The sequence below is a fragment of the Lineus longissimus genome, chromosome 4 (genome assembly GCF_910592395.1).
Source record: "Lineus longissimus chromosome 4, tnLinLong1.2, whole genome shotgun sequence".
NCBI classification, from domain to species: Eukaryota; Metazoa; Nemertea; class Pilidiophora; order Heteronemertea; family Lineidae; genus Lineus; species Lineus longissimus.
In genome coordinates this window covers 19,492,468-19,518,256 of record NC_088311.1, presented here as the reverse complement: position 1 = coordinate 19,518,256, position 25,789 = coordinate 19,492,468, and the positions used below count along the sequence as shown (strand labels likewise).

Genomic DNA, 25,789 nt, shown 5'->3' with positions numbered 1-25,789 from the left:
TCAAACAACAATTCTTAAGAAGATCCACAAAGAGGGTGTCCTGTGGAAAATCACCCATTATATACCCAACTAGAGAAAAAAGTGATGCATTTAGATTTAGAGTTTTCATCATAAATAGGAGTAGGAATGTTTGGCGTAGTCGATACCAGTATGATTGTCTTTATTTCTTGCACCTTTTCGTTATCTGCACTTTTGATTATTGAAAATGAGTTGATTCCCCTGCAGGGATTACTATGGGTTATCCAAATCTACAGTCCAAGTCGCCATTGGCATCCCTTCTGTTTGCGTCAGTTACACGCAACGAACGCGCGAGTTGTGCCCCAAGACGCACCTCACTGGCGGGTTGTGCATGGTCGGGTCACGACTTACGTAACTTATTACCAAACCATATATAAGCTTGTTAAGGGCACGTTATATGGGAGCAAAATTTTCACTAGCCTAAACTCCCTAAAGATGATAGATTGATACATCATGAACCAAAATTGAGGACAATGGCATCAGTCTATTCACGGGAAGTTGTGAAATAGGACGTGAACAACGTCAGTCGTGAAGAAGCCATTTGTGGACAATGGTGATACTGTCAAGAATCTCCTGTAAATTTGAATCCAGTGAACAGATTGAACGTCACATAGTGAACCAAAACTTGTCGTCAAACCTAACTATTTTGTTTGTCCCTTTTCAGAGCCCACTGGTGGGGGTACTGAGACAATGAGTGAGATTATGTTCATCCTCATCCCCAGTGTCGCCGTACCGATCGCCCTCATCTTCCTCATCGTCATCATCTGTATGTGTCGCCGGTCGAGAAAGAACAACGCATCGCCGAGCAAAGTGCCGAAGAACCTCGGTCAGAACATGGAGCTGAGTCCTCTGAATGTGAAACAGCCTCCGTTGCGTGCGAGAGAATTTCCCATGTCTTCCATAAGATTCGTACAAGAGCTCGGCGAAGGGACTTTCGGGAAAGTCTACAAAGGGGAGTTAATCGGGTTGTACAGTGAGTCGAGTATCACGCCGGTTGCCTTGAAGACGGTGAAGGCGGAAACCGGCGGGAATCAGAAACTGCATAACGAGTTCCGCCAAGAGGCGGACAAGTTGACTGATCTGCGACATATAAACGTTGTTTGTTTGATCGGAGTTTGTACGAAAGAGTCCCCGAATCTGATGTTGTTTGAGTACATGACGCACGGCGACTTGCACGAGTTCCTCATCATGCACTCGCCACATTCGGACGTGTCTTGTAGCGACGAAGAATCCCGGACTCTTGATCATTCAGAGATGCTTTATATAGCGGTGCAGATCGCCGCCGGGATGGAATTCCTGGCCGCGCATCAATTTATACACAAAGACTTAGCTGCTAGAAATATATTAGTTGGTGATAACTACAATGTCAAAATATCTGATTTTGGTTTAGCAAGAGAAATTTATGCCACAGACTATTATCGGGTGCAGAGTAAATCTGTGTTGCCCGTACGCTGGATGCCACCAGAGGCCATTTTGTATGGTAGATTTACCACCGAGAGTGATGTGTGGTCTTACGGAGTAGTTTTGTGGGAGGTCTTTAGTTATGGACTTCAGCCTTATTATGGTTACATCAATCAGGAGGTGATTGAGATGATACGGGCGCGGCAGATTCTGCCGTGTCCCGACGAGTGTCCGGCAAGGATGTACGCAATGATGGTCGAATGCTGGCACGAGATGCCTTCCCGCCGACCGTCGTTTAGCGACATCCATGCGCGACTCCGCCAATGGCAAGGAGAGACCATGGCGGCGCAGAAGCCAAATCTGACTATCACGCATAGTCATTCGGGGCATTCTAGCAGCACGCACCAGAGCACGCACAGTCACCCTAGTCAGCACAGCAGCACTGGACCTAGCAACAATACTGCCACGACAGGCCTTACCGGGAGCTCCTCAGGCGGCTACGGCCCCGTCTCCGGGCCGCGGGCAGTACAGATGCCAAACCCCATGCTACAGCACCAGATGCCATACAGGCCCATGACCAATCAGCAGAATACGTTCAACAAACGACCATCGCCACCGCCATCTGTATCGAGTCACAAATCCTCCGCGCAGAGCTCAGCGTCTTCCTCGATCGGGTACAAGTCGGGCGGCGAACAGAGCAAGCCGAGTAACCCGACCACGCCCATCAAGTTGACCAATCTCAACAAGGCGGCGAGTCCCGGGAGCCAGAACAATCAGAATATGAAATATATACTCGAATCTCAGACATCGGTGTGAAGATGAATTTTCACTCATGACCCTATTGCCTGGTCAAATCATACACGGAGCATTCAAAATGATTCTTGTTATTTTGTCATTCTTTTTAATTATGTGACTTTTGAATGTCACCAATGAAGATTGGCATGAAATGAAATTTCAGTGATGCAAAAAGAAGTGAAAGTGAAATTTCAAGTGATGTAAACGAGAATTAATTACTTATTAATTCTTGGTACTTGTATAACTAAGCCATTTCTCTATGACTTGGTTGAAAAAGAGCATATCAAATCTTGACCGTCGGAACCTTGATGGAATCTTGAATGATCTGTGTATGATTACTCTGCCCTCTGACAATGGGCTTTAAAGGCCTATGCTGTTCGTGTGCATTGTCTTTGCAAATTCAAATTCAAATTTCAAATTTTGAGCAAACGGCGTAGGCCTTTAACAATGAAAATGCCATATTCTAGAGAGACGGTATGCTACACTCTGTCTGTGATTTGATCGCTGACGACTCTGACAAGAATTAATCTTTAGCAATTCCTGATGGCGCGAATGTTATGGTTCAACTAGGACCAGGGTAAATGAGTGCTTTGAGTTCAGTGCTGATGGGCAACTAACACCAGATTGACTTTTGGAGTGACCAAAGTGGTATTGTTGATTAGTCCAAAGGACTGAACAGAGGACCCAGACAGATGTTTTTTTGGTCACTGCAAAGACTTCTCTTGATTTGGTTGCTTGTGTGTACCATACTTTATTGCACGCAGTTGCTGATAACTTAAATTTTGAATATAATCAGGTCGGAAGTGTCATCTATTATTGAGAGAGTGTACTATATTGTCGCATATTGATATTATGATATCAGTTGTGCTAAGAAAGCGTGCAATGACAATTCAAAAATTAACATATATATTTTGTTTAGATTTAGAAAAACGTACAATCTTGACAAATTTTAAAATGTTGAATGATATTTATGAAATATGTCTGAGGTTTCATCTTCTCACCTTGAGGTCTGAAGGTCACGGTCACCTCAAGGTCAAAGTTCAAGGTCATTCCTTGTGTAGATAATCCCTGTTTATCATGTTTATGGTCGAGAAATGTCTTAGAATTGATCTTTCTGATTTTGTGTGAAGATGTATAATTGATTTTTATGGCAAGTCATCTCAGACCCACCTCAGTAATGGTCAGTCAGGTCCACCTCAATGTTGCAGTTCATATCCAGACCCGCTTAAAAATGGAGGTCGGACCAACCCCAACAATTTGTATAATGGAATTGCCGATACATATTCTTTGACAGAAATATTGGTTTACAATAGTTTTATTTTGAAGTAGATGTTTAGAACTTTCAAAATAAACTGCTGATTTCACACATTATACACGTAGCTTGTTTGTAAGAAGAACTACCGTACATCATAACTCAGGTTGCGTGGACAGGAACTGTCCAATCAAAAACCTGCCGTGTGACGTGTTTGAAACCTGTCACGATACGAGCGTGATACAATGTTCTTCTTTATCGTTTAGATGCTTCACTGGAACTACTTTCGGGTAAATTGGTTACCGTCTTGCAAGGGGTTAATCAGAGTACCAAAAATTGCCGAAAAATCATTATTATTGGATAGCCCTGATTGGTCTAAAGTTGAGTCAAAAACATATTTCTTTGTGATGTAATCAGACTTCTGTGACCAATCGGAAAGCAGACATGACTTTAGTACACCATCTTACCATCGCCAACAATTTATCTGATTAGCCCTCTCTTTAGGAGATAATCGGAATCCAATCTATAGAGGCTGTGCGGATGACGTCATCACGGAAAAGGGACACCATTTCGGATGGTAAATTGATGTAGGTTAACATCGAATTCGGATGCCCAAGTGACTTCACAGCCTCGTACATTCAAGCTTGAAGCTTTCCAGTTCAATGTTAGTTATGAATCGGACAGATGCTTCTCTCAGTGTATGATTGCTTTTAGCTGTGTATGCCTAAAGTATCGCGCACACGAGCGATGAAATCAGGAGCGACAGTTGGTTAATGGTTGCTCGTCCGCGCTTTACTCACCCTCACCTTAGCTGGTCACACTATATTTTATGTAGTCAAATTAATGACACACGCACCTCTAGTCTTACTTTTACTGTAAAATCATAATGATTTTTCGCATTCTAAGTTATTTTCAGTATGATTGGCCTTTTGTCTAAATATGAATATCCTAGTGCTGATTTTGAAATTAAGTAGGCTAAAAGATGAATGTGCAAAATTTGAGTCTACGGTAGACTTCTCAATTTAAAGTTTGTCTGCAGTTGATCAGAATCGTATAACTGGTAGTATCAACTGGGTCGGGTATCAGGGATTACTAGAGCCATATTTGTGTGGTGTAGAGTACTAAAAGGAATGGTTGGACCAAGGTTTTGACCGCTCCCAGCCTTTTAATCATGATGTGACAATCATCTCAATATTTTTCATTGGAAAATGGTGTCTGATTTTCTGGGGAACATTTGCTGTGCTGACTGTTATTGCTGTCGCTGACTGAATAGGCTTACTAGAAACAATGGGCCGTAGGAGCTCTTGTGCTTCATCATTTTCATCAATTTGACACTGTGTAACATGTGTAAGTTATTGGAATCCTTGATAAAAATGTAATAGCAATACCTAATTTGTAGCAAATAAGAAATTTTATCACCGTGTGTGACTTGCGGTTTCATGTCCAATAAACTGCCTCAAGCTTAAAATGGCCTGATATGTCAGGACGACCAAGTCAGTGCTTTGAACTTTGAGGTCGTTACATGGTGTTTTCCAAATCATGGGATGGGTACTATCAGTTGTAATGTGTCCTTGGTTGCATGTACTCTGGGACACTCAAAAGATTGTTGGGTATGTTTTTTTGGGGGGGGGGGTGTAAGTCCTGTTGGGGGTTCGACACAGTTCACGTTAATCATCTTCTCCTGTCTCTCGACTGGTCCAGAACGTTATTGGACAATCACTCTGCAAGTTGAAATATGACAGTTTGCATAGACATTGGGATAAAATTGTGGGTTTTGATTCAATTGTTGTCATATCATCGCAATAAAAAGTAAGCTAGCCTCAAGTTATGAACAGTCCAAACCTATTCACGTGACCATTCGTTTGAAAGCTATTGACGAGCACTCTCTGATGGCATAAACTGTGGTACGATTTATTGTATCTTGGGGGGAAAAATCAGCTTCGGAAATTTTTCCAAAAGATGTTTTAATCCTGGTAAATCGTGCCATACTCACAAAGTTGACTGAAGACTATGAACATGTGCATGCAATCTGTCATATTTTAACTTTTTATTCTCGGTGGCATCCAGGTTGTTAATTGAGGCTTATGTATGTCTGTTACTGTGGATGTTTGGGAAATGTGTTCCCTGGGATAGATTTTTAACGCCTCGTCATTGTATATTCTCGTCACTTTGTAAATTGTAGGGAGCTGTGCACGGATTATTTTGCAGAAGGAAGGAAATCTGTGGAGACAGCTGACAAACTGCGGCAACAGTCATTAAAAATATTGAAATTTCAGCAAAAAAATTAAGAATAGTTAAACCTATTGACGTGACCATTCCATGGAAAGCTCTGAATTGTTGCTTTCTGATGGTACCATTTTTGTCATGATTAGTTACTATTCTGGGGTAAAATTATACATTTTCAGAAATTTTGGATTTCGGTAAAATTCCTGATAACCACAGACTTGATTCATGTCTTTCATTCACCATTCTTTATTGCCAGGTTTGTTTGTTCAGAATTTGAACTTTGAATATGAATGCGATATACATGCGAAGTTTCACTGCATTTGTTTTGCACTGTTGTTTTTCATCGCATTTTGCTGTGGGGGGGGGAGGTCTCAATTTCATGAGTCAAGTTGTTCCAGCAGATTTGCTTCCGTTCTGTATCTAGTGCACTCCATAGTCATTCTAGACAATCATCGCGATGAATGTAAAATATTCGAATTGTACAGGAATACTCTGTTAATTTAAATATACTATATGACAATTAAAAATGATAACTTAAAGTGGAATGATATCTTTATTATAGAAAAGCATTTAAATGTCTTAATGTCAATGTTAATGTCTTCCAGAATGTTTGATAGCTGGAGGACAGTGAGAAACTCTGTCCTTATTTTTACCCTCTTTTTCTTATTTTATATATGTTAGGATGTTTTTTCTACAAATACGGACTCATGTTGCTACAATTGTGGCTTGCAGGTTTTGAGCTGTGGACACGAAATGGCATCTTCAGTTGGATTGGGCATCCTGTTTGTTAATAAATAAATAATTATTAATTATATTGATTTGATAATTGATTAATTATATTAATTTAATAATCAATTAATCCATTATAATTAATAAGACTGCAGACGTACTGCAGCACAAAGCAATAATACAGTGTCTGATAATGTATAATTTTTGGTTGAATCTTGCAATATTTGTAAAGTCCTGGTCCATCATCAAACCATTGCATGGCTTGGAACGTTCCCATAATACACTAGAAATGATCCAAAGGCCTACTTTGGAAGGATGCAGTCTGTCTCTGAACTTTTGCCTCGGTGGACACATAATGGCAATCTTTCTGAAAGCTACAAAATCAGATTTTTTTAAATTGCCCCTTTTCCTTTTGGTTTCTGTTTAAAATTGGCCCCTGAAGTTTATGGCTCTCTAGTTAAGAGGCACTCTCTTGCTAACTGGGCCTACAACACGACTCCTCCTTCCGAGGGAGTAAGTTAGTATCGAGTGGAATGGCCTGATATTGTCAGGATGGTTAAGAAGCTGTACATTTCATTTCATTGCCATGTTTTTTGTCATCGAATTGCCATGTCAATTGCTTTTGGCCTACGAAGAAGAGATTGCCGTATTCTTGATGATTCAAACAGGGTGCCTGATCCAAGTCCATGTTGCCTCTTTGTAAGATCGATGGTCTCAATTTTGTATATTCCTCAATTTTATTTCAAAACATGACAATTGTATACAACTTTTGAGATTTTCAACGAGAATCTTCATATGTATGTAGAGTAATTGTTGAACTCTGCTGAATATACTGTTTTATTATGCCAAGCTTTCATTTTATAGAGCGAGTTTTTTATGTTTCTTAAAAACACATATTTACTTGTAATAAAAGATGTAGTGTATATAGGTGGGTTTGTTTGCTCCTATTTTTATAACAAGACATGCACAACACTCATTTGTGTCCATCGTGCACCGACTAGGCCTATTTTAGCTGGCACATCGCAACTACATGTAAAGCAAGATAGGGACACTCTCCATGCACTTTCCACCTTGTTCAGGGAGCCACTCTACAGGGTGAATCAGAAATGGGAAAAAAACAAGTGCATTCAAAAGTTTTCTGATTCACCCTGTAGAAGCATGTCAAGCAGACCAATTCATGATTCTCCATTTACATGATATTGTACAAGTAGGCTTCAGTGCTTTTGGCAAATGTTTTGCTATCTTCTTAAACATTTCAAGAAAAAGTCATTGAAAATAAGAAATATTGTAAAATTATCATTCTGTGTATGATGTGAATTACTGAACTGCGAAAGCACAATATTTCCTCTCTAGTGCTGTTGAAAGTGGAAAAAATTAAAGGAGCAGTGGAATTAATGTACAGTTATAAAGTTCCTGAGAGGACTGCTCTGGGATGCATCAGATAATGAACAAACAAACATTCTACCATTATATCGATGTATTTCCGTAGCACATGCAGTCTACACAGCAACTCAGTAACCACAGTGATGACCGCACATGATTTATACGCCTCCTCCTCCTTTAAATCTGACACTATGTCACATGTGTATATTAACTCTTTCTGTTCGGTACAAATTTGAAATGTTTTATTATGGATTATTTATTTTGTAAATTTATTGCATGGCATATGCAATTGGAAACTTCTGATGTTTTAGTCGCATGAGAATGCGCCATTAACATGTATTAAATTCATAACTATGCAAATATGTTGACTTTGAATCTTTTGAAGGTATTTTTCATTTGTGGTAAATGTTGTTTGGTGAATAGTTGTCAGAAACCAAACTTAGTTTACTTTAAACCAAACTTTGTTGTTAACAAAACATTAGAATGTTATAAACCAAACTAAGTTTGTTTTAATCGAACTTAGTTTGTTACAAATCAAACTTAGTTTGTTTTAAATGAACTTAGTTTGTTACAAATCAAACTTAGTTTGTAAAAACATAGCTTAGTTTGTTACAAATCAACTTAGTTTGTGAAAACATAACTTAGTTTGTTACAAATCAAACATTATCAAACATTAGTTTGTTACAAATCAAACTTAGTTTGTTACAAATCAAACTTAGTTTTTTACAAACCAAACTTAGTTTGTTCCAAATCAAACTTAGTTTGTAAAAACATAACTTCGTTTGTTATAAACCAAACTTTGTCCACATTTCTCCAGAAACTCTCTCCCCAATCAGGAAATTTTGAATGAAATGAAAGATTTTTTAAATGAAATATAGTAATTTTAAAAGATTTTACAAGTCATGTATCTCTTTCATCTTAATGAGTTTAGAACTAAATTAGGCATCATTTTGTTTATCTTGGTAATACCTTTACAGCGAATTAATAAACGTTGGGTATATGAGTTCAGAAAAAGTTTGTCAGCCCTTTTGACAAAAAACACGAGTTCTTTTTCCCAAATTCTTATCCTTTTTAATAATTCTTGATATCGCAGTCAGGTCAGAATACATGTATGGGGTTGTCCTCTGATGTAAAAGATTTCAAAATTATGACAATCGGTTGAAAGTTTTTAATGATGTCTTGATTAGAGGGCATTTCCAAAACAAGATTACCAAAACTCATATAAACAGTGTGTTACAATCATTCTTATTTGTTTGGCATAAAGTCCCACTGAAATTGACAAAATCAGCCGTTTAAGAAATGACGATAATATTCTCCGACTTTTTCTGATGGCTTATTATGAGTACTAAGAATATGCTATCCCTTTGAATGTACAGTAGAACCTCTCTATCAAGGACACCCCCCAGAACTGACAAGTGCTGTCCTTAATAGAGAGGTATCCTGATAAGAGAGCTCAAATTGAATGGAAACAGCAAATTCGGGACCAGAACTAGTGTCCTTAATAGAGGTTTTGTCCTTGATAGAGAGGTTCCACTGTATCTGACTTCTTGTATTTTCTGTCATCTTCTATCCTCGAACCTGATTCCCGTCAACTACATGTATGTATAAATTGTGTTTTCTACATGTCCCAGATTGTATGATACTGCTATATAGTGTATGTAGTGCTAGGGCTAGGGTGCCTTCTGCGCGAAATGATTGTATCCTTATCTACATGAGGAATTTTGATTTTCTAAGTATCCTGCCAGTAAATAAATAAAAGTTTATCAAAGCTAAATCTGTTATTATTAGTCTTGTAGCTTCTAGAATATAATTTCGATAGGGATAAGTGATGCAATAGAACTCCTTCGAGGCCTTGTCTCAATTGATCTTGGGCTGCCAGACTGTCCCAGCCAATCCTTCAAAGATACTGACTTCTCATCTTTGACTGAATGCACCACATTTGATTGCCTTTTAGTGAGGTATTCCTTCATTCAATTGAAAAGCTAAGGCAGGGGACTATAATTCCTGCTACACCAGCTGAACATATACGAGAAGAAAAAAAATTCCTCCAGCTGAACTAGTCCACGACTCTGAAAGACAGAGACTATAACTCCTGTTACACCAGTCACCCAGCTGTAGAAGACGGGCTATTTATCCTGCCACACTAACCCGTCTTTGTAAAAGACAAGGACCTAGACCATCAGTTGTGAAGGGATTGTACCACCAGCCTCACCAGAAATGGGTTGTGAAAGACAAGGGACAAAAAATCGAGTGCCTTTGACCGCAGGTTGTGAAAGGCAAAGGACCGCCAGCTGCTGGTGGTGAGAGACTAGATCAAATTGTGAGGAAAATTACAGTCACAGGTTGTGAGAGACATGGAACTGAACTTCCTGCTACACCAGTCACAAGTTTTGAGAGACCACAGACTATTACTGTGGCGTCCCTAACCGCAAGATGTTTGAGACTGGGATCAATGAAATTGTTATAGACAGGTGACCATTTCTCCTGTTACACCAGCCGCATGTCATGAAATACTCAGAACTATTCCTCCTGCTAATCAGCCATCGGTTGTGAGAGACAGGGCAACAAGTTATGAACGACGAATGGGGCTATTGCTACTGCTACACATGCCACAATTGGGAAATATAAGGACTATTCCTCCTCCTACACCTGTCGCAAGTTGTGAACGATCAGGGACTATTCCTCCTGCTACACCAGTCCGTCGCCGTTTGTGAAAGACGCAAGACCCCAGACAGCCAGTAAGAATAGGACTACTGAATGCCAAGGGGGTAGAATCAGTGCACCACCAGTGGCACCCACCACCTGACCAACGGTGGTCATAGGCCTCGGACAGCCGCTCATTTGCCACAAGAGGCCAGTTGATGCTTGCTGTATTGGACTATACCTCCTGCTTCACCACCGTTGGAGACAGATAATTCCTCTACGGCACCCGCCACTCGTTTTGAAATAGGAGACTATACCACAGGTTGTGAAAGATGGGGGTTTATACCCCCTGCTTCACCAGCCATAGGGTGCGAGAGACAGAGGACCATACCTCCTCTTCAACTGATATAGGCTGTACTAGTGAAGGGACCAATTTATGAATTAAGGCCAGAGACTATACCTCCTGCTACACCAGTCGCAAATTGTGAAAGACATAGGACTATTCCTATTGCTACACCAGTTCGTGGTAGACAGGGGACTGTACCTCCTGCTACACTAGCCACCTGTTGTTAATGACAGGGGACCAAGTTGTGAAAGACAGTGGCTATTCCTCCTGCCAGCTGCTGGTTGTGAAAGACAAGGGACGATACCACCGGTTGTAAAAGACCAGAGTTTATGCCTCCTGCTTCAACAGCCACATGTTGCGAGAGACATGCAACAGATCCCCCTGCTGCACCAGCCGCAGGTCGTAGAGACGCTGGCTGCTTCAAGTGCCACTGATTGAGAGATACAAGGTACTGTACATCATACGTCACCAGCTACATGCTGTGAAAGACAGGAGACCGGGATGTGAAAGATCTTGCTTCAGCAGCCGAAATGAACGGAAGGGAACTATTCATCCGGCGACGCCAGCCATGGTTGTTAATAAAAACAGGGGTCCCCCCTTTTGCTATTTCAGCAACAGGTTGTGAAAGACAAGGACCATTTTCTTGCTGCACCTGTCGCTAGTTGTGAAAGACCCGGGACTCTTCCTCCTGCAACACCAGTCACTGGTATTGAAAGACGCGGGATTCCAGGCAGCAAGCAAGAATGGGTGGACTACTGAAAGCCAAGGAGCAAAGTCGGTGAACGACCAGTGGCACCCACCCACCCACTGCTCCGGACAGCCGCTCATTCGCCATCAGAGGCCCTCTCATGCTTGCTGCCTGGGACTATACCTCCTGCTTCGAAGGACCAAGTTGTGAAAGACATCGAGGGTTACCCCTCCTTTGGCACTAGCCTTTCGACGTGAACTAGTGAACTACCAACCGGTTACGGGGTTAGATCTCTGTGTCTCACAGCCTGTGGCTGGTGAAGCAGGGGTAAAGCAGGAGGTATTGTCGCGGACAGCAAGCATCAGTGGGTCTCTTATGGCAAATGAGCGGCTCTCCTAGGCCCATAACTACCGTTGGTCAGGTGGTGGGGGTGCTACTGGTGGTTCTTCGCCCCATGGCCTTTTCTCCTGCTACGCCTTCTGTATTTCACAGAAGGCGTAGCTGGAGAAATAGCCCCTGTCTTTCACAACGTTGTCTTCAGTCTTTCACAACGTTGTCTTCAGTCGTTCACAACCGGTGGCTAGTGTTCCAGGTCCCAGAGGGTGACTTGGTTCTCTGTCTCCTGCGCTGGTGAGGCAAGGGGAATAGTCCCAGACAGCAAGTATCAGTGGGCCAGCCGCTGCTCGAGGCCCATAAAGAACCACCGTTGGTCAGATGGGTAGAGCCGAAGGTGGTACCAGCTGACTGGGACCCCACGTCTTTTACGGCCGTTGTCCGGTGTAGCAGGAGGAAGTAATCCCCGATCTTTCACAACTTGTGACATATGTAGCAGAAGGCCCCTGTCTTTCACAACCTGGTGCTGGTGCTACAGAACGAATACTCCCCTTCCTATAGCAATCATGGCTGGCCTAGTCCGAGGAATAGTTCCCCGTCGTTCACACATTGGGGCTGCTGTAACAGGTGAAACACCTATATGTCACAACTTAGTCCCCTGTCTCTCAAAAAAGTCTCATGTCTCACAATCTGCGACTGGTGTAGCAGTAGGAATAGTCCCTGGTCTTAATTGACAGCTCGGTCCCCTGACTCTTGAAACCTATATCTGGTGAAGCAGGAGGTAAAGTCCCCTGTCCCCTACACCCTGTGGCTGGTGAAGCATGGATATAAACCCCAGTGTTTTGCCCTACTTTACAACGAGTGGCAGGTGTTGTAGGAGGAATAGCCCCCATGTCTTTTACAACTTGGCCCCACGCTGGTCAGTTGGCCAATGGTGGCAAAAAAGACGAACGATTGGCAGGTGCAATAGTGCAACCCCCCGTGTAGCGGAAGGAATATTCCCCTGTCTTTAACTAACATGACGGACTTAGCAGGAGGAACACCTATCTTTCAAAGCTTGGTTCCCGGTCTCTCGCAACCTATAGTTGTGACACATGATGTATGGTACCTTGTATCTCACAACCAGTGGCAAGTGAAGCAGTCCCTGTCTCCCACAGCCTGTTGCTAATGAAGGAGGTATAAACCCTGGGTGTTTCACAACAGGTGGCATAGTCCGTTGTCTTTCACAAGAAGCGGCTGGTGTACATGTTTTTCACAACTTGGTCCCCTGTCGTTCACAGCCGGTGGCGGATGTAGCAGGAGGTATAGCCCCTGTCTTTCACATTGTGGTCCCTGTCGTTCACAACCTGTGGATGGTGTAGCAGGAGATTCAGTTCACAGCATATGGCAGACGAAGCAGGAGGGATAAACACCTGATTGTTTTACAACCTGGTGGTATAGTACCTTGTCTTTCACAACAAGCGGCTGATCTAGTCCCCTATATTTCTCAAATTGCGGCTGATGTAGCAGATGGAAAGCACTCCCGTGTCCTTCAAGACCTTGTCCCCTGTCCGTCACATCCCATAGCTGTTGACACATGTCAACAGACGCAGGAGGTATATAACACCAGATCTTTTACAATCTATTTTTGGTGAACAGGTGCTATAGACCCTGGTCTTTCACAGTGGGCAGTATAGACCCTTGCCTTTCACAACCAGTGGCTGGTGTGGCAGGAGGAATAATCCCCTGTCTTTCACATCTTGGTCCCCTGTCGTTCCCAACCACTGGCTGGTGTAACAGGAAGAATATCCAATGTCTGTCACCTCTTGGTCCCCTGTCGTTCACAACCGCTGGTTGGTGTAACAGGAAGAATAGTACCCTGTCTTTCAGATCTTGGTCCCCTGTCGTTCACTATCGCTGGCTGGTGTAACAGGAGGAATTGTCTTCTGCCTTTCACATCTTGGTCCCCTGTCGTTCACAACCGCTGGTTGGTGTAACAGGAAGAATAGTCCCCTGTCTTTCAGATCTTGGTACCCGGTCGTTCACTATCGCTGGCTGGTGTAACAGGAGGAATTGTCTTCTGCCTTTCACATCTTGGTCCCCGGTGGTATAGTCCTTGTCTTTCAAAACAATCAGCTGGTATGTCAGGCGGAATAGCCACTGTCTTTCACCATTTGCTCCCCTGTCATTCACAACTGATGACTGGTGAAGCAGGGGGTGCAGTTCCTTATCTTTCACAGCCATTTACAGGTACAGCAAGAGGAGGAGTTCTCTGTCTTTCGCTTTTGTTCGGCTGGTGTAGCTGGCAGGATATAGACTCATGACTTTCGCCAATTGCGACTGGTGAAGCAGGAGAAATAGTCCCAAGTCTTTCACAAATTAGTCCCCTGGCGCTTACAACCTGTATCTGGTAACACAGGAGGTATTATCCCCTGTCTCTCACACACTGTGGCTGTTGAAGCAGGAGGTATAAGCCCTGGTCTTTCATAACCGGCGGTCAAGTCCCCTGTTTCACACGAGTGGCTCGTGCTGCAGGAGGAATAGCCCCCTTGTCTTTTACAACTTGTCCCCTGTCTCCCACGCTGGTGAAGCAGGAGTCATAGCTCCAGACAGCAAGTATGAGTGGGCCAATGGTGGCAAATGAGAGGAGCAAGGGGCAGTGACGGTCCTCTGTGGCCCACCTGAGGACCTTAAGTTGGTCCGCTGGTGAATGCAATTGGTGGCTCAGTTTGAGTCCATTATTGGCCTCCAGTGGTCACCGATTCTTGCCGTCTGGGGGGAGGAAGAAGTGTCCTGATGTTGTTCGGTGGATATGAGAGGAGCCTTCTCAGGTATATGTGTGTCTTCAAGTTCAAGTTCGAGTTTGGTAGGGTAGGATTGGGTTCTTGGGCCTGTCTTCAGAGTACAGTGAGACAGAAGCCCCAGTAAAGGAAGGGAGGTGGTGTTGTCCGGGGTTTATGAGAGGAGCTTCCTCAGGTATGTGTCGCAAGTACTGTACATGGTCAGATGTATGTCGTCAGTGTGTTTGACAAGTCGACTGTCCTTGACTTTTACCGACAATGAGATTATCCTCAGCCAAGCGTCATTATCACAGCAAATAACAACATCAAGACAACTTATTAGGAATGAAATCATATTTCACACTTCTCAATGAGACTTTTTATAAATGTTTACATCAGCAGTTGATGGTGAGTTTGAATGGTCCATCTTGTCAAAAGCCTTACCATTCTCAAATGAACAGATAGGAAATCAATGACATTATTTTACAAAATTCCATTAGGCTTAGTTTTCAATAAAGGGAGAAATGTCAGCGGGAAGCTGTGCGGCCTTCACAGGCATTTGAAAAATTTTGATTAAAGTTGCTGGCTCGGCAAAGGTAACTGACCACAATGCCTGTGAAAGCATCAAACCGCAAGTTTCCCGTCGCAGTGGAATCAGATCCTAAGGGTTGCCCATACTAATATCCTGATAATAAAATGTCTGAATAGACAGTGTTTATCCCAGGCCGGCATTTATATGACTTATTGTTTTGAGTGAAGTGAGCACTTCAGGTAATAAAGCAATAAATCTGCAAGAGTGTGCATCGTTGGTGAAATGTTTGCTTTCATTTTTTTATGAAACCAAGAACCCCTTTTAGGTGCCCTTGGTTCCTGGAAGAGGAAGTGGTGTAAGTATTACTGGCCATTTATTTGGGCCACCCTGTACACCACATTCAGGTCTTGAGGCATCATCACAGGGTCCCATGGCCTTAGATTTGGAGTCAATAGTGGAATCTCATTCATCTGATCCTCCCTTCATAGCAGGACACTGATTTTGGTCCAGAACTTGCCATTTTTGTTCAATTTGGTCTCTGTAATCAGGACACCTCTCTACCTTAATTCCTTGCCTGAAGGACTGTGTTCGTATAGAGAGGTTCTACAACAGTACTTCTCCATAAAATATTCTTTTTTCTTATTTACATTTGTATGGGTTCACTTTGACTATGATACATATATCTCCACTCAATGGGAATATACTACATTGACAATTTCACAGTTATAGCTTTCAAAATTCTAAGAGAGCATCCATTCAGCGCATACGCAACGAAACTCAGATTTTCAGACCTTCTCCCCTGAACACACTCTGTATGCTTTAGTATACTGACTCCCGACCATGCTCTGGGTGATTGAAAAATTAAACTACGTCTGCTTACATGACCCCTCCCCAAATACACTTTGGTATCATCCCACTCCCCTCGGTGTGTATAATCTACTGGATGCTCCCCAAAGCAACATTTATAGTCCAATACATCAAGTATTGGTCCATCACAATATTTATTGATAGAGTGAATACTGTTAAACCAACAAATTTTTGGTACTTGACATTTTTTGGCATCAATTTTCAATGATATCTGAAAAAAAAAGTTTTCACAATTTTTATTTTCGTGGATTTTGAATTTTCTTCCTTTCCAATCAAAACAAAATGCTTGGAAAAATTTGGTGGCTTACCTCATACACTTTTTGGCTATACTACCACAGGAATTGAAGCACCACTTTGTTGACACTATTCAGCAGGTTCAAGGGGGCCTGTACAAAAGGCCTATACTACGTGTAATAGGCCTATAAGAAACAGACGCACCAAAACCAGCTAAAGAGCGTCTAGACAGTATCTGATCTTTTAAAAATAACATCCACAACCCTAAATTCTTTATTTCAATGAAATAACAGTGCTGTCACGAAGACAGACATATAAATGTACAATTATTGAATAATAAATATTGATGAGACTTCTAGAGCCCTAAATCCAATGCAGTTTCATCGAGCGCTGGACGTTGTATCAATATTTCATATTTCTTAAAGATCTCCAATCTCGGATAAATTGTTGATCTGAAAATTCTTATTATCAAGAAGTCTGAAGAGTGTCACTCTAATGGGTGTATACTTTGATGTTTATAAGCATTTTGATGGAACCCACAATATGGAATCTATTGGTGGAATTCCCAACCTAGAGCCACCATAGAAATCTATGATGGGAGAACAAAAGTAAAACCTGGTTTGTAATAATCATCATAGATTCTACCAACGGCGATCATAGATCCTATGACAGAAACATCTGCCCTTGTAGAACTCAGCGGCGGAATTTCAAAACACTGGACGCCAAATGTCAACACATTCTGCTAAAAATGTTTCATCCAGTAGTCGTTGCTAGAAGTTCTCTAAAATATTTTGTATCTCGTCCTTTTCTATTTTCGGATCACCGAGAACGAATCCGTACATTCCAGGTTTTAACTTCTCCGCCATTGCCAACACGATTTTGAAGTCTCCTTCTAGAGTCAGTCCTAGGTGTTGTTTCAGCTTCTTTAAACTCATCTTCAGGAAGAAGTTGCCCTTGTGACTGAAAAACAAACATTGGGAAATTAGCTGGATGATTAGGCGAAATCAAGCTATCCATATCTAATTTTTGTTCTTCCTTCTTCAGTGTTAGTTCCTGTTATTCTTCAGGGTGTATTCTTCCTCCAAGGCAGATGAGCTTTTTTTACATTCAACTATGGTTAGACGCCAATTGGGTTTATTGGCCCAGTGACTGCGTCTTTGGCCAGAGGAAGAGTCCATCGCAACCTACTCATGTTTCTCGCTTGGTGGGGTCTTTTACTTGGCCTAGCATAGACACTAAGGACATTCTCTCTATTAAGGACACTGGATTTGGATCCAAATTGGTCATTTCCATTCAATTTGACCTCTGTAATCAGGACACCTCTCAATTATGGACAGCATCTGTCGGTCCCAAGGGTGTCCATAATAGGGAGTTTGCACTGAATACCACAAGTACATTTAACTTACGTGTCTGCTTCTACAAATTTGATCAATGCCAATGCTCTCATCTCCAGCTGACGAATGAATTGGTGGATCCGCTCCTTTATACCATTATCTGGACCCAACTTGTGAAGCTGAAATTTAACAAACTTGGAATAAGTATCTACATTATATCAAGTATCTAATCTTTACTTGACAATATGCAGAATATATCAATTTAGCCACAATCCAGTCTAAACGTTTAGGTAACAATTCAGCATATGTTTATGTTTTGGTTTTGGCCCCCTCCTGGCCCTGTCATGCGGCAGACGGATTTGAGCAAACTTTGTCTATCAACCAAGGAGTCCAATTGCACAAAGTTAAGGATCAATAGGTTATGGGTATTTTACCTAAGCGGCAAAACAAAAACAAAATCAAACATACCTGTCGGAAGAGATCTGATACCAAGGACTCTGGGTAGTTCACAGCTTGGAAGATACGGCTGAAATGTTAAGGACAAAATGAGAACACTGTACAAGCATCTGCGAATTTAAGAGTTTTTATACAAGGATGCAAGTCCTTATCACTCTGCCCGAGACTCTCATCCTGGTGTCACTCGTCATTTTCAATATACTCCGCCTCTCAATATGCAAGTCCTTATCACTGTGCCCATATGATGACTGTTAATATGACCAATAACCAATAGGTTGCCTGGAGCAGTGGCAGAGCCAGAGACCTAAATCATAAGTTCAATGAACATAAATAGTCTTGAAATTGTATTTTAATCCGGCAGAGAACAGGGAAAGATCCAAGAGCCAAAAGAAGAGGGGGATGTTCCGAAGTTTTATGGCCACATTCAAAGATTTTCATGAACTAGGGGGCGTCCGTCTTGCGCGGCCCTTGGATCTGCACGTGGATAAGGTGAAGTTGATGGACAGACAGACAGACAGACGGACCAGCAGACGGAAAGACACCTTGCCATACAAGAAGACATTCCCAACAAGTAGTTGTATAAGAAACACAGTATGAAAATGAAGGTCTGAATTATGGATAAAGTCAAAGAAACTTCTTAACAAGACCTGAAAGTAACCAATTGAGGCCAAAAGAAATATTTTTAGTAATTGATTTGATTGTGTAGCATGCAGAAACACTACCACCAAAGCCATGCATCTTTTTAGTGTATCAAATGTTAGACCTTGCATGAAATCGTGATGGTAACACTAACGGGTTGAACACTCTTCTTTTCAAAGAGGGGAACATTAGATTCTTTTCTAAATAAAACAAAATGAAGGGGTTCATGTAGGGGTCAGTGACAGTGAAACATTCACTTGCAAATGAAAATTCATAAACATAACACGTTCAAACATTTGCTGCATGTATTATGTCATCCCGCCATAACTTGAATGACAGCCTTTAAACCCTTTGTGACAGCCTTTAAACTCTTTGGCCTCCAGAGCTGTTAATCTACAGAAGTTGAAGTTTAATGTTTTAGGTTTATAGTCTGATATCAACAACAGTAGAGGTGTTGTCTGACTATATGGTATAAACCTTAGTCTAGCCTGAAACCTTTCAGTCACCCGAATTTAGATAAGCTGCTCAATGAGTGCTACAAGTGCCAACCACGCATTCCTAAAGCCCGCAGCACACTAGCCGCCAACTTCGGCGTTCACTGGCGTTTTTTGCCGCAAGAATCCTGAACGCCTGAAAAATCCCTAGTCTGCTATGAACGGCGTCGGCGAACGCCACTTGCCGCAACTAAACGCCAAATATCTAACATGTTTGATTTTTGACGCGTGTCGCCGCGTTTGAACGCAAGAAGAAGCCAGGTGTGCTACGGATTGCTGCCTGAATTGGCGTCGGCGGCGAGGCTATGGCCAATCAGTATGCGTCTTGATGTCACATGATTTCAAAATGGCAGCCTAAAGTTGCGGAAAAGACACTACTGGACGCCGATTCTGGGTAGGTGTGCTCTGACCGGGATCCACTGGCCGCCAAGTTCGGCGTCGAGAGGCGTCAGCTGAACGCTTCTTGTCGCCAAAGTTGGCGGCTAGTGTGCTGCGGGCTTAAGTGATCGGCACATACCTAATAGACATACATCGATGGAGTAAATCATGAAAGGTAAAGTGACTTGCCTAGAGTCACATGCCAACAGTGGGATCGCAGTTTTGCAGATTTGAGGAAAGATGGGGGTTTCTTGCTTGAAATTTGAACATAACACTAAAACCACATTGAAACAATATAGTGGGCAGACGCTATTTAGCCGTTGAAGGGTGCTTGCACAAAAGGCCTGTATACGTGTAATAGGCCTTTGTGAAACACACACACCAAAACCGGCTAAATAATGTCCACACAGTTAGTATTGACACAACAACAGAGAGTTACCTCTTTGGATGAATCCTATGAGAGAGAAGTCTAAAAGGAGGACAGTGAACAGTTAAAGAAAGACCTACAGTATATCAACAAGATCTTTTGCTCAAAGTATCGATAAATTTAAGGTTGACCACAGGTACCACCATTTTGGCTAGTTCTTGAAATCCTATAGCAAATAAAACTTCTTCAAAATGAAGTGAATGCCTTTCTAATAACCTCCATTTAGGAGGCAGTGCTCTGGAAAACAAGAACAGATTCCCACCCTTGAAACTGGCACTCACTTCCTTTTGAAAGAGTTCCAATTACTATAGGATTTCAAGTTCTAGTCAAAGTGATGGTGACCATGGTCAACACTTAGACATTTGTAAAGCGATTCCAGCATGCATACCGCATGAAAACTCATCACATAAAAATGAGGGCAACTATTCAACCCACATACAGCGTGATACAAAAAATAGTTGTATGATTTTCTTTCTTTGTGCAACTCTTTTTCTGATTTTTGTGATCATTTTTGTGATAATTAAGTTTTGAGGTCATCTGTGCTGCCTTTTGGGATGCTGATACCCTATTCTGAAGTCTTCTCGCAGAGTGTAAAGTGGTGAAGTAGATGAATAATTCATCTCCCAAGGAGTTCAAAATTCTTGATAAAAAATACGTTTCAAAAGAAGATGACATGATAATTCTAAGCTTCTACACAGTGCTGGGAGAGATGAGTTACTAGATCACTTCAAGAGTGAGTAAATCCTTCAAAACACAGTTTAGCTCCGAGACAAGGCCGTCAAAAAGACAAGGGAACTACCAAATTCCTTACCTAGATGGATATAAACCGCCACCTGGCTGTTCCTTAGCTAACCAAAGACACGTGAGTTCTGTCTTCAACATGTCGTGTTTTCGGACGCGATGTTCATGACATGGAGGTGTCTGCAGCACCTCTCGCTTTGGCACATTCACCACTGTGGTGGGACAAGGAGCGCTGAAGATTTCACTTATAGATAGGTGCTGCCTGTCTGGGGTCTGGAAAGAACGCAATGCCCAATTGAAAAATAATCAATACAAAGAAAAAACACACCATCAAAATAATTTTACACAGTTGAAAAGTTAAAAGCAGTTGTCAAGTACATGTATTACAGGGATAGAAATTTTATCACACATTTATGAAGCGCGTGATAAAATTTCTATAACCTTGGATATATCATGCCAGGTCAGCAGGTCACCGAAGACCGCAAATTCGCATGTTCCACCAAATCACAGCAAGTATCACTGGAGCTGCTGTGGCCTAGTGGGTCACACTCTTGACCAGCTATCAAGAGGTCCCTGGTTCGATCCCCACAGTTGGCATGAAACTCAAGGCAGGTCTCTTTGTCAACTTGCTTTACAACCAGTGTACAGAGGAGGTAGATTTTCGATATTGTTCTAGCTTTTCCTTGGGTTAAGAATTTAAGATGTATAGTTCTGTGTAAATACAGTGTGGACTGCAGTAGCTCCGTAGAATAGAAATAAAACATTCCATTGACGAAGTGATTATTTTGAACTGTTGAAACATAATGAACGGAGTGCTTACCTCTTTCAAACCTCCAATCATGAGAATTCCCTGGATGACTAAATATGGTTGGTACTTCCAACCCTGGTCCTCCTGAACATAACGAGAACAGCATCGCTGTTGTGGTGTGGCAAATAAGGCCAGTGACGATATCAGCTGTAACAGAATTTACAAATGATTTGGTACAGGTACATGTAAGATGACGAAAATGATGGCTGGCATGCGAGGCAATACCACCAATTAAGAGCAGGGAAGTACCACGTCCCGATGAACCCATTAACAGACGAACTCACTGGTAGACAGAGGCACCAAGGGACAAACATTTCACAATGTGTGAGTTACCCAGGGTTTCCGCCAGAGGGGGAGATGGGGGGGATTCATCCCCCCCCTAAAATATTTCAAGGGGGGATATCCCCCCCTTAATTTTGAGCACTAAAGTTTGTTTTACTGTCAAATGAGTAATTTTCATGATTTGATATGTAAAATAAGAGCATTTGGGAGCCAATTGTAGCGGTTTTAGGGCCAAAAATCGTCTCAGGAGGGGTCATATACCCTTTCATAGAAAAAAAAAATTTAGAAAAAACAATTTAGTCCTGGCGGAAACCCTGCTTACCCTATTGATTCCGTCTGCTGTGACATCTTTGACCACGGTGTGACCACACGTCATCAGATGCGATGCTATCACACGTTTTAGGAAGCTTTCCTCAAGGTCACTTTTATTGTTTGCACCAATCATTGACAGGGCTGTAGATGAAAGCTGAAAGAAACGATAGCATCGTGTTAGCGCCAGCGGTATGTACAATTTGCGTTTTCTTTTTTGGTATTTTCTAGAATATTGAAACACATGCCACGGCAGTTTATAAAATGCACCATGGTACCATATGTGACATTTGAAGTGTTTCTTTTTTGGTAATATGTAAATTAAATGAGGCCAACTCGGCGGAACCCCTAAATCATGTCAGGGGAATTCAAGGAGCTTCTGATACAGCATGACAATTGATCCTCACCGACTGATATCAATACTTGACTTGCCAAACTCAGAAATGCAGCGCCACTCGCGGACAAAGATAGAACAACTCGACATTTTTTTCACCGGTTTTCGCTGCGCATGCGTACCAGCCGTCATCTTTCGCGGCGACGGACAAGAAAAACAACTGTGCTACACGCAGTGAAAGCAAATTCACACAGGTAAACTGGTTATAACTGTGGTACGTCTGTTTCTTAACAGGTAATAGTTATCGGATTGCTGAATTATCGTAAATCATGAGCCTTAAAGAACTTTTTGAACTCTCAAAAACTTACACAAAACAAGTTCAGATTGCCGCCCTTATTAGTTTCCGGATGGCTGGTACGCATGCGCAGCGAAAACCGGTGAAAAAAATGTCGAGTTGTTCTATCTTTGTCCGCGAGTGGCGCTGCATTTCTGAGTTTGGCAAGTCAAGTATTACATGTATGCCGATGGGTTGAGAAACAAGAGACACAACTGCATTGTTACATGTAAGTTTCTTGCTCAAAGGCAATGAATCAGTCTGTGGTTCTACCAGGATTTGAACCCACGCCCTCTGGGTTATACATGTAAGCCCGTCACCCTAACCACAACTCAACTGACTCCCTCCAAATGATACCTACACAGATGGTGGATGGAACGCCACTTTCTCCTAATGAATTGAGCACCTCCACTAATTCGTGCACATAAAGAGAGAAATCGGCCATGGCGTCTTCTTTAGATTTTCCCTGGGGCTGAAAAAAATGACAAATTGATTAGTACATTCAGAATTACCACATGTACAACCACACTCTTGGGTTACAAATTTAAACATGTTAAATGATATTTTACAATTCACTGGTCGACTACACTAAGCAAACTGATTTTTATGATGGAAAATTATTTCTATGCTGGACATCACTGGTAAATGGTTTCAGAGGCAGTTTTTAAGATTTGATAGAATTATTCATTCACATGTTAGGAAGGCAGAAGAACAATCGACCTTTTCGAAGAAGTTTGTTTGGGCCCTGACCAATCATGCGTTTCGACTGGAACAAGGAGTCACAGTGGCTTATGGCATCATCCGAAGCTTGCTTAGGCCTCTTGACTTGTTCCGAGTGTGCTCATTTGTTTTGTTTTGGCTCTAGTTCATCTTAGTCGAAAAGGTCCATGCTTACCCCACTGATAAGTATCCTTAATTTAGCAATATGTCTCGTCAAGAAGGCTGTGCACATGTCATGATACTTAAGATATGTCTCCAACTGTTCTTGTGACATGACAAGGGCGAGGGAATGTATGCTGGGTCCGGTTGTCCCGATGGCAGTGAAAATAAACGCAGTCACTATATAGCCTCGATCATTCATATGATAAAACTTTGTGTCAATGGAAGAATCGCTAGGATCCCGACAGATTTCTCCATTCAGAGTATGATTTGAAATATCCGAGAGCATAGATACATAATCGGAGCAGTAGTTTTTATTAGACCACACGTGCTGTATCTTCGGACCGAGAATATTATCCCAGAATGAAAACACGACCGATTCGAATAACGTCCATTTCGTATCGGGTAAATGGGCTGTCGAGAAGGTACTCCCAGGGCTCAGAAGGCCTCCGACATCATCACCACAGACTCCTGGGAACCTATTGATATCCACCGCAGCTTTCGATAACGTGATATTCTTCACAGTCGGCTTGTTTATGGAGATGTGTCCGGCAAGACCATTGACTGGGAGAGTTGCAGAAGCAACTGATCCAACATGACCAACAACCCTTTTGATTGGTGTTTTTGTTGGTGTTGGAGGCAGAGGTACGGGTTGGCTATCATCAGCAAGAGACAGCTCCATCTTTTCAGCTTCAGGGGTACACCCTTCTGAATTTTATGCAATCTTATAAAGGCCCTGGGAGTAAGGGTGGTAAAAGTCTGGATCGTTTGGTAAAGTCCCTCTTACTAGTCATAACCTGTACAAACGCTTTGACTCTCGACTCAGATGCATAGCATAGACGAGATAATTTGCAATGATGATGTTCATCAACATAAAACACACAACGAGAAGTGAGAGTATAGCATCCGCATTGATTTGCATACTCGACTGTGTCAGCAATATCACGAAACTTATGAATAAGAGTATTATCATGGAGAAGAAGAGATAGTTGATGAAGAGCACTAACAGGGCATCATCACTGAGCACCTGAGTTGTCCAGTCTACTCTCATTCGGCCCGATTTTGAAGATAGATCTGAGACAGAACTTTAACTTCAACAGAAATGGACATTTTCATCCAAAATTCTAGCCTCTCACATCCTCATGGAAACGCTGTGTTATTTCCTTGAATTTCCCTCATCTGTCATGTCTACAGAGCCAAGATAATAATCATCCAGAAAGTCGATCTTGGACCTGTCATAAGTGTCAACTGTTCACCAGAGAAATGATTTGCAGCTGCCTTCTGACTTGTTTCCTTTAGAATTTCTATCCAGGTCTATAGACATTCATTGACCAACAAGATGGCTTGCAATCTGAAAGTGAAAGGACAAATTATTTCATATTGGAAATTACTGTAATTGCAGTATTACATCCTTCTGCAATCTGGATTACGTTCAAGTCTCCAGACCTCGAGTATGAAGCAGTTTACCGAGTCAATTTTTCACCAGGCAGAGGATTCACTGCTGGCCAAAACAAACCTAGATATAGGCACAACGAACAAAAGAACATGTTTTGTGCGACCATGCCGTCTTTTGTTTGCCGCTTGTTTGTTGTGGCCAGCAGTGACTTCCTCCGCCTGGTTTAAAAGTGACTATTAGCCACTAACTTTTACATTTTACCCTGAACTGCAAATGAGCAAAGTATCCCAAGCACGAACAGTTAATTTTACTACACAGGCCAAAATCCTGGGTCAGACACGTGTTCTGAAACCATGATCACTATCGTAAAACAATGACGATGCCTTCCTTGTAAGTTGTTGTCAATAAATAAATATGAATAACATGACAAACTCATGTCATGAACTTCATGAATTGAACTGGTGCTGGTGCAAGTGGTGGTGGAGGTGGTCAGTCTGCACCATAGGCATAGCACTTTTCCGAGAAGTCACCCTAATACATTGCAATTTGTTTACCTCTACTGTATCTTTCAAACTTTATGTATACGCTAGATTTATTTTGAATGAATGTGCACTTTCAGTTTTGAAGATATCATGAGAGAAAATCTGCTTTATTTTCATCTCCATACAGCCATTTAAATCGACCTTGACCTCATGACCTTAGAAATGACTTCCGGGCAGATGTTGTTGTTGAAATTGAATTGAAAAGGTGTTTTCTTGCACGTAACAAATAA

The 25,789-nt window shown here is 41.9% G+C and overlaps 2 protein-coding genes across 9 annotated transcripts in view; one reads left to right on the top strand and one right to left on the bottom strand.

Annotated features, from left to right (window-relative positions):
* Nucleotides 1–6,070, top strand: part of LOC135486537 (inactive tyrosine-protein kinase transmembrane receptor ROR1-like) — a 139,363-nt gene extending 133,293 nt beyond the window's left edge. For all 7 annotated transcript variants that reach the window (XM_064769392.1, XM_064769390.1, XM_064769393.1 and 4 more), the window contains one exon: nt 683–6,070. In XM_064769392.1, the coding sequence (XP_064625462.1) occupies nt 683–2,235 (1,553 nt within the window). In that variant the 3' untranslated portion in view covers nt 2,236–6,070. The remainder of the gene's footprint in view (nt 1–682) is intronic.
* Nucleotides 6,071–14,929: 8,859 nt separating this feature from the next.
* LOC135486710 (guanine nucleotide exchange factor C9orf72-like) lies at nt 14,930–25,703 on the bottom strand. 2 transcript variants are annotated; one of them, XM_064769768.1, is made up of 10 exons: nt 25,572–25,703; nt 23,638–24,972; nt 23,104–23,214; nt 22,088–22,231; nt 21,496–21,630; nt 20,746–20,948; nt 19,947–19,976; nt 18,009–18,066; nt 17,613–17,719; nt 14,930–17,166 (listed from the first exon to the last, which is right to left on the bottom strand). In XM_064769768.1, the coding sequence occupies exons 2-10, from the start codon at nt 24,301–24,303 to the stop codon at nt 16,977–16,979; spliced, it is 1,644 nt and encodes a 547-aa protein (XP_064625838.1). In that variant the 5' UTR covers nt 24,304–24,972; nt 25,572–25,703; the 3' UTR covers nt 14,930–16,976. The 2 variants fall into 2 exon arrangements, with proteins under 2 accessions (XP_064625838.1, XP_064625839.1); XM_064769769.1 differs by lacking the exon at nt 19,947–19,976.
* Between the last annotated feature and the right edge of the window lie 86 nt (nt 25,704–25,789).

Excerpts from the sequence above, each read along its gene's own strand:
- LOC135486710 (XM_064769768.1), bottom strand. The coding sequence starts at position 24,303 with ATGGAGCTGTCTCTTGCTGATGATAGCCAACCCGTACCTCTGCCTCCA. Across the intron at positions 19,977-20,745 it reads GGCGGTTTATATCCATCTAG|ACTTCTCTCTCATAGGATTC; the intron begins GTAAGGAATTTG and ends TCCTCCTTTTAG. Across the intron at positions 17,720-18,008 it reads TATCAGATCTCTTCCGACAG|CTTCACAAGTTGGGTCCAGA; the intron begins GTATGTTTGATT and ends GTTAAATTTCAG.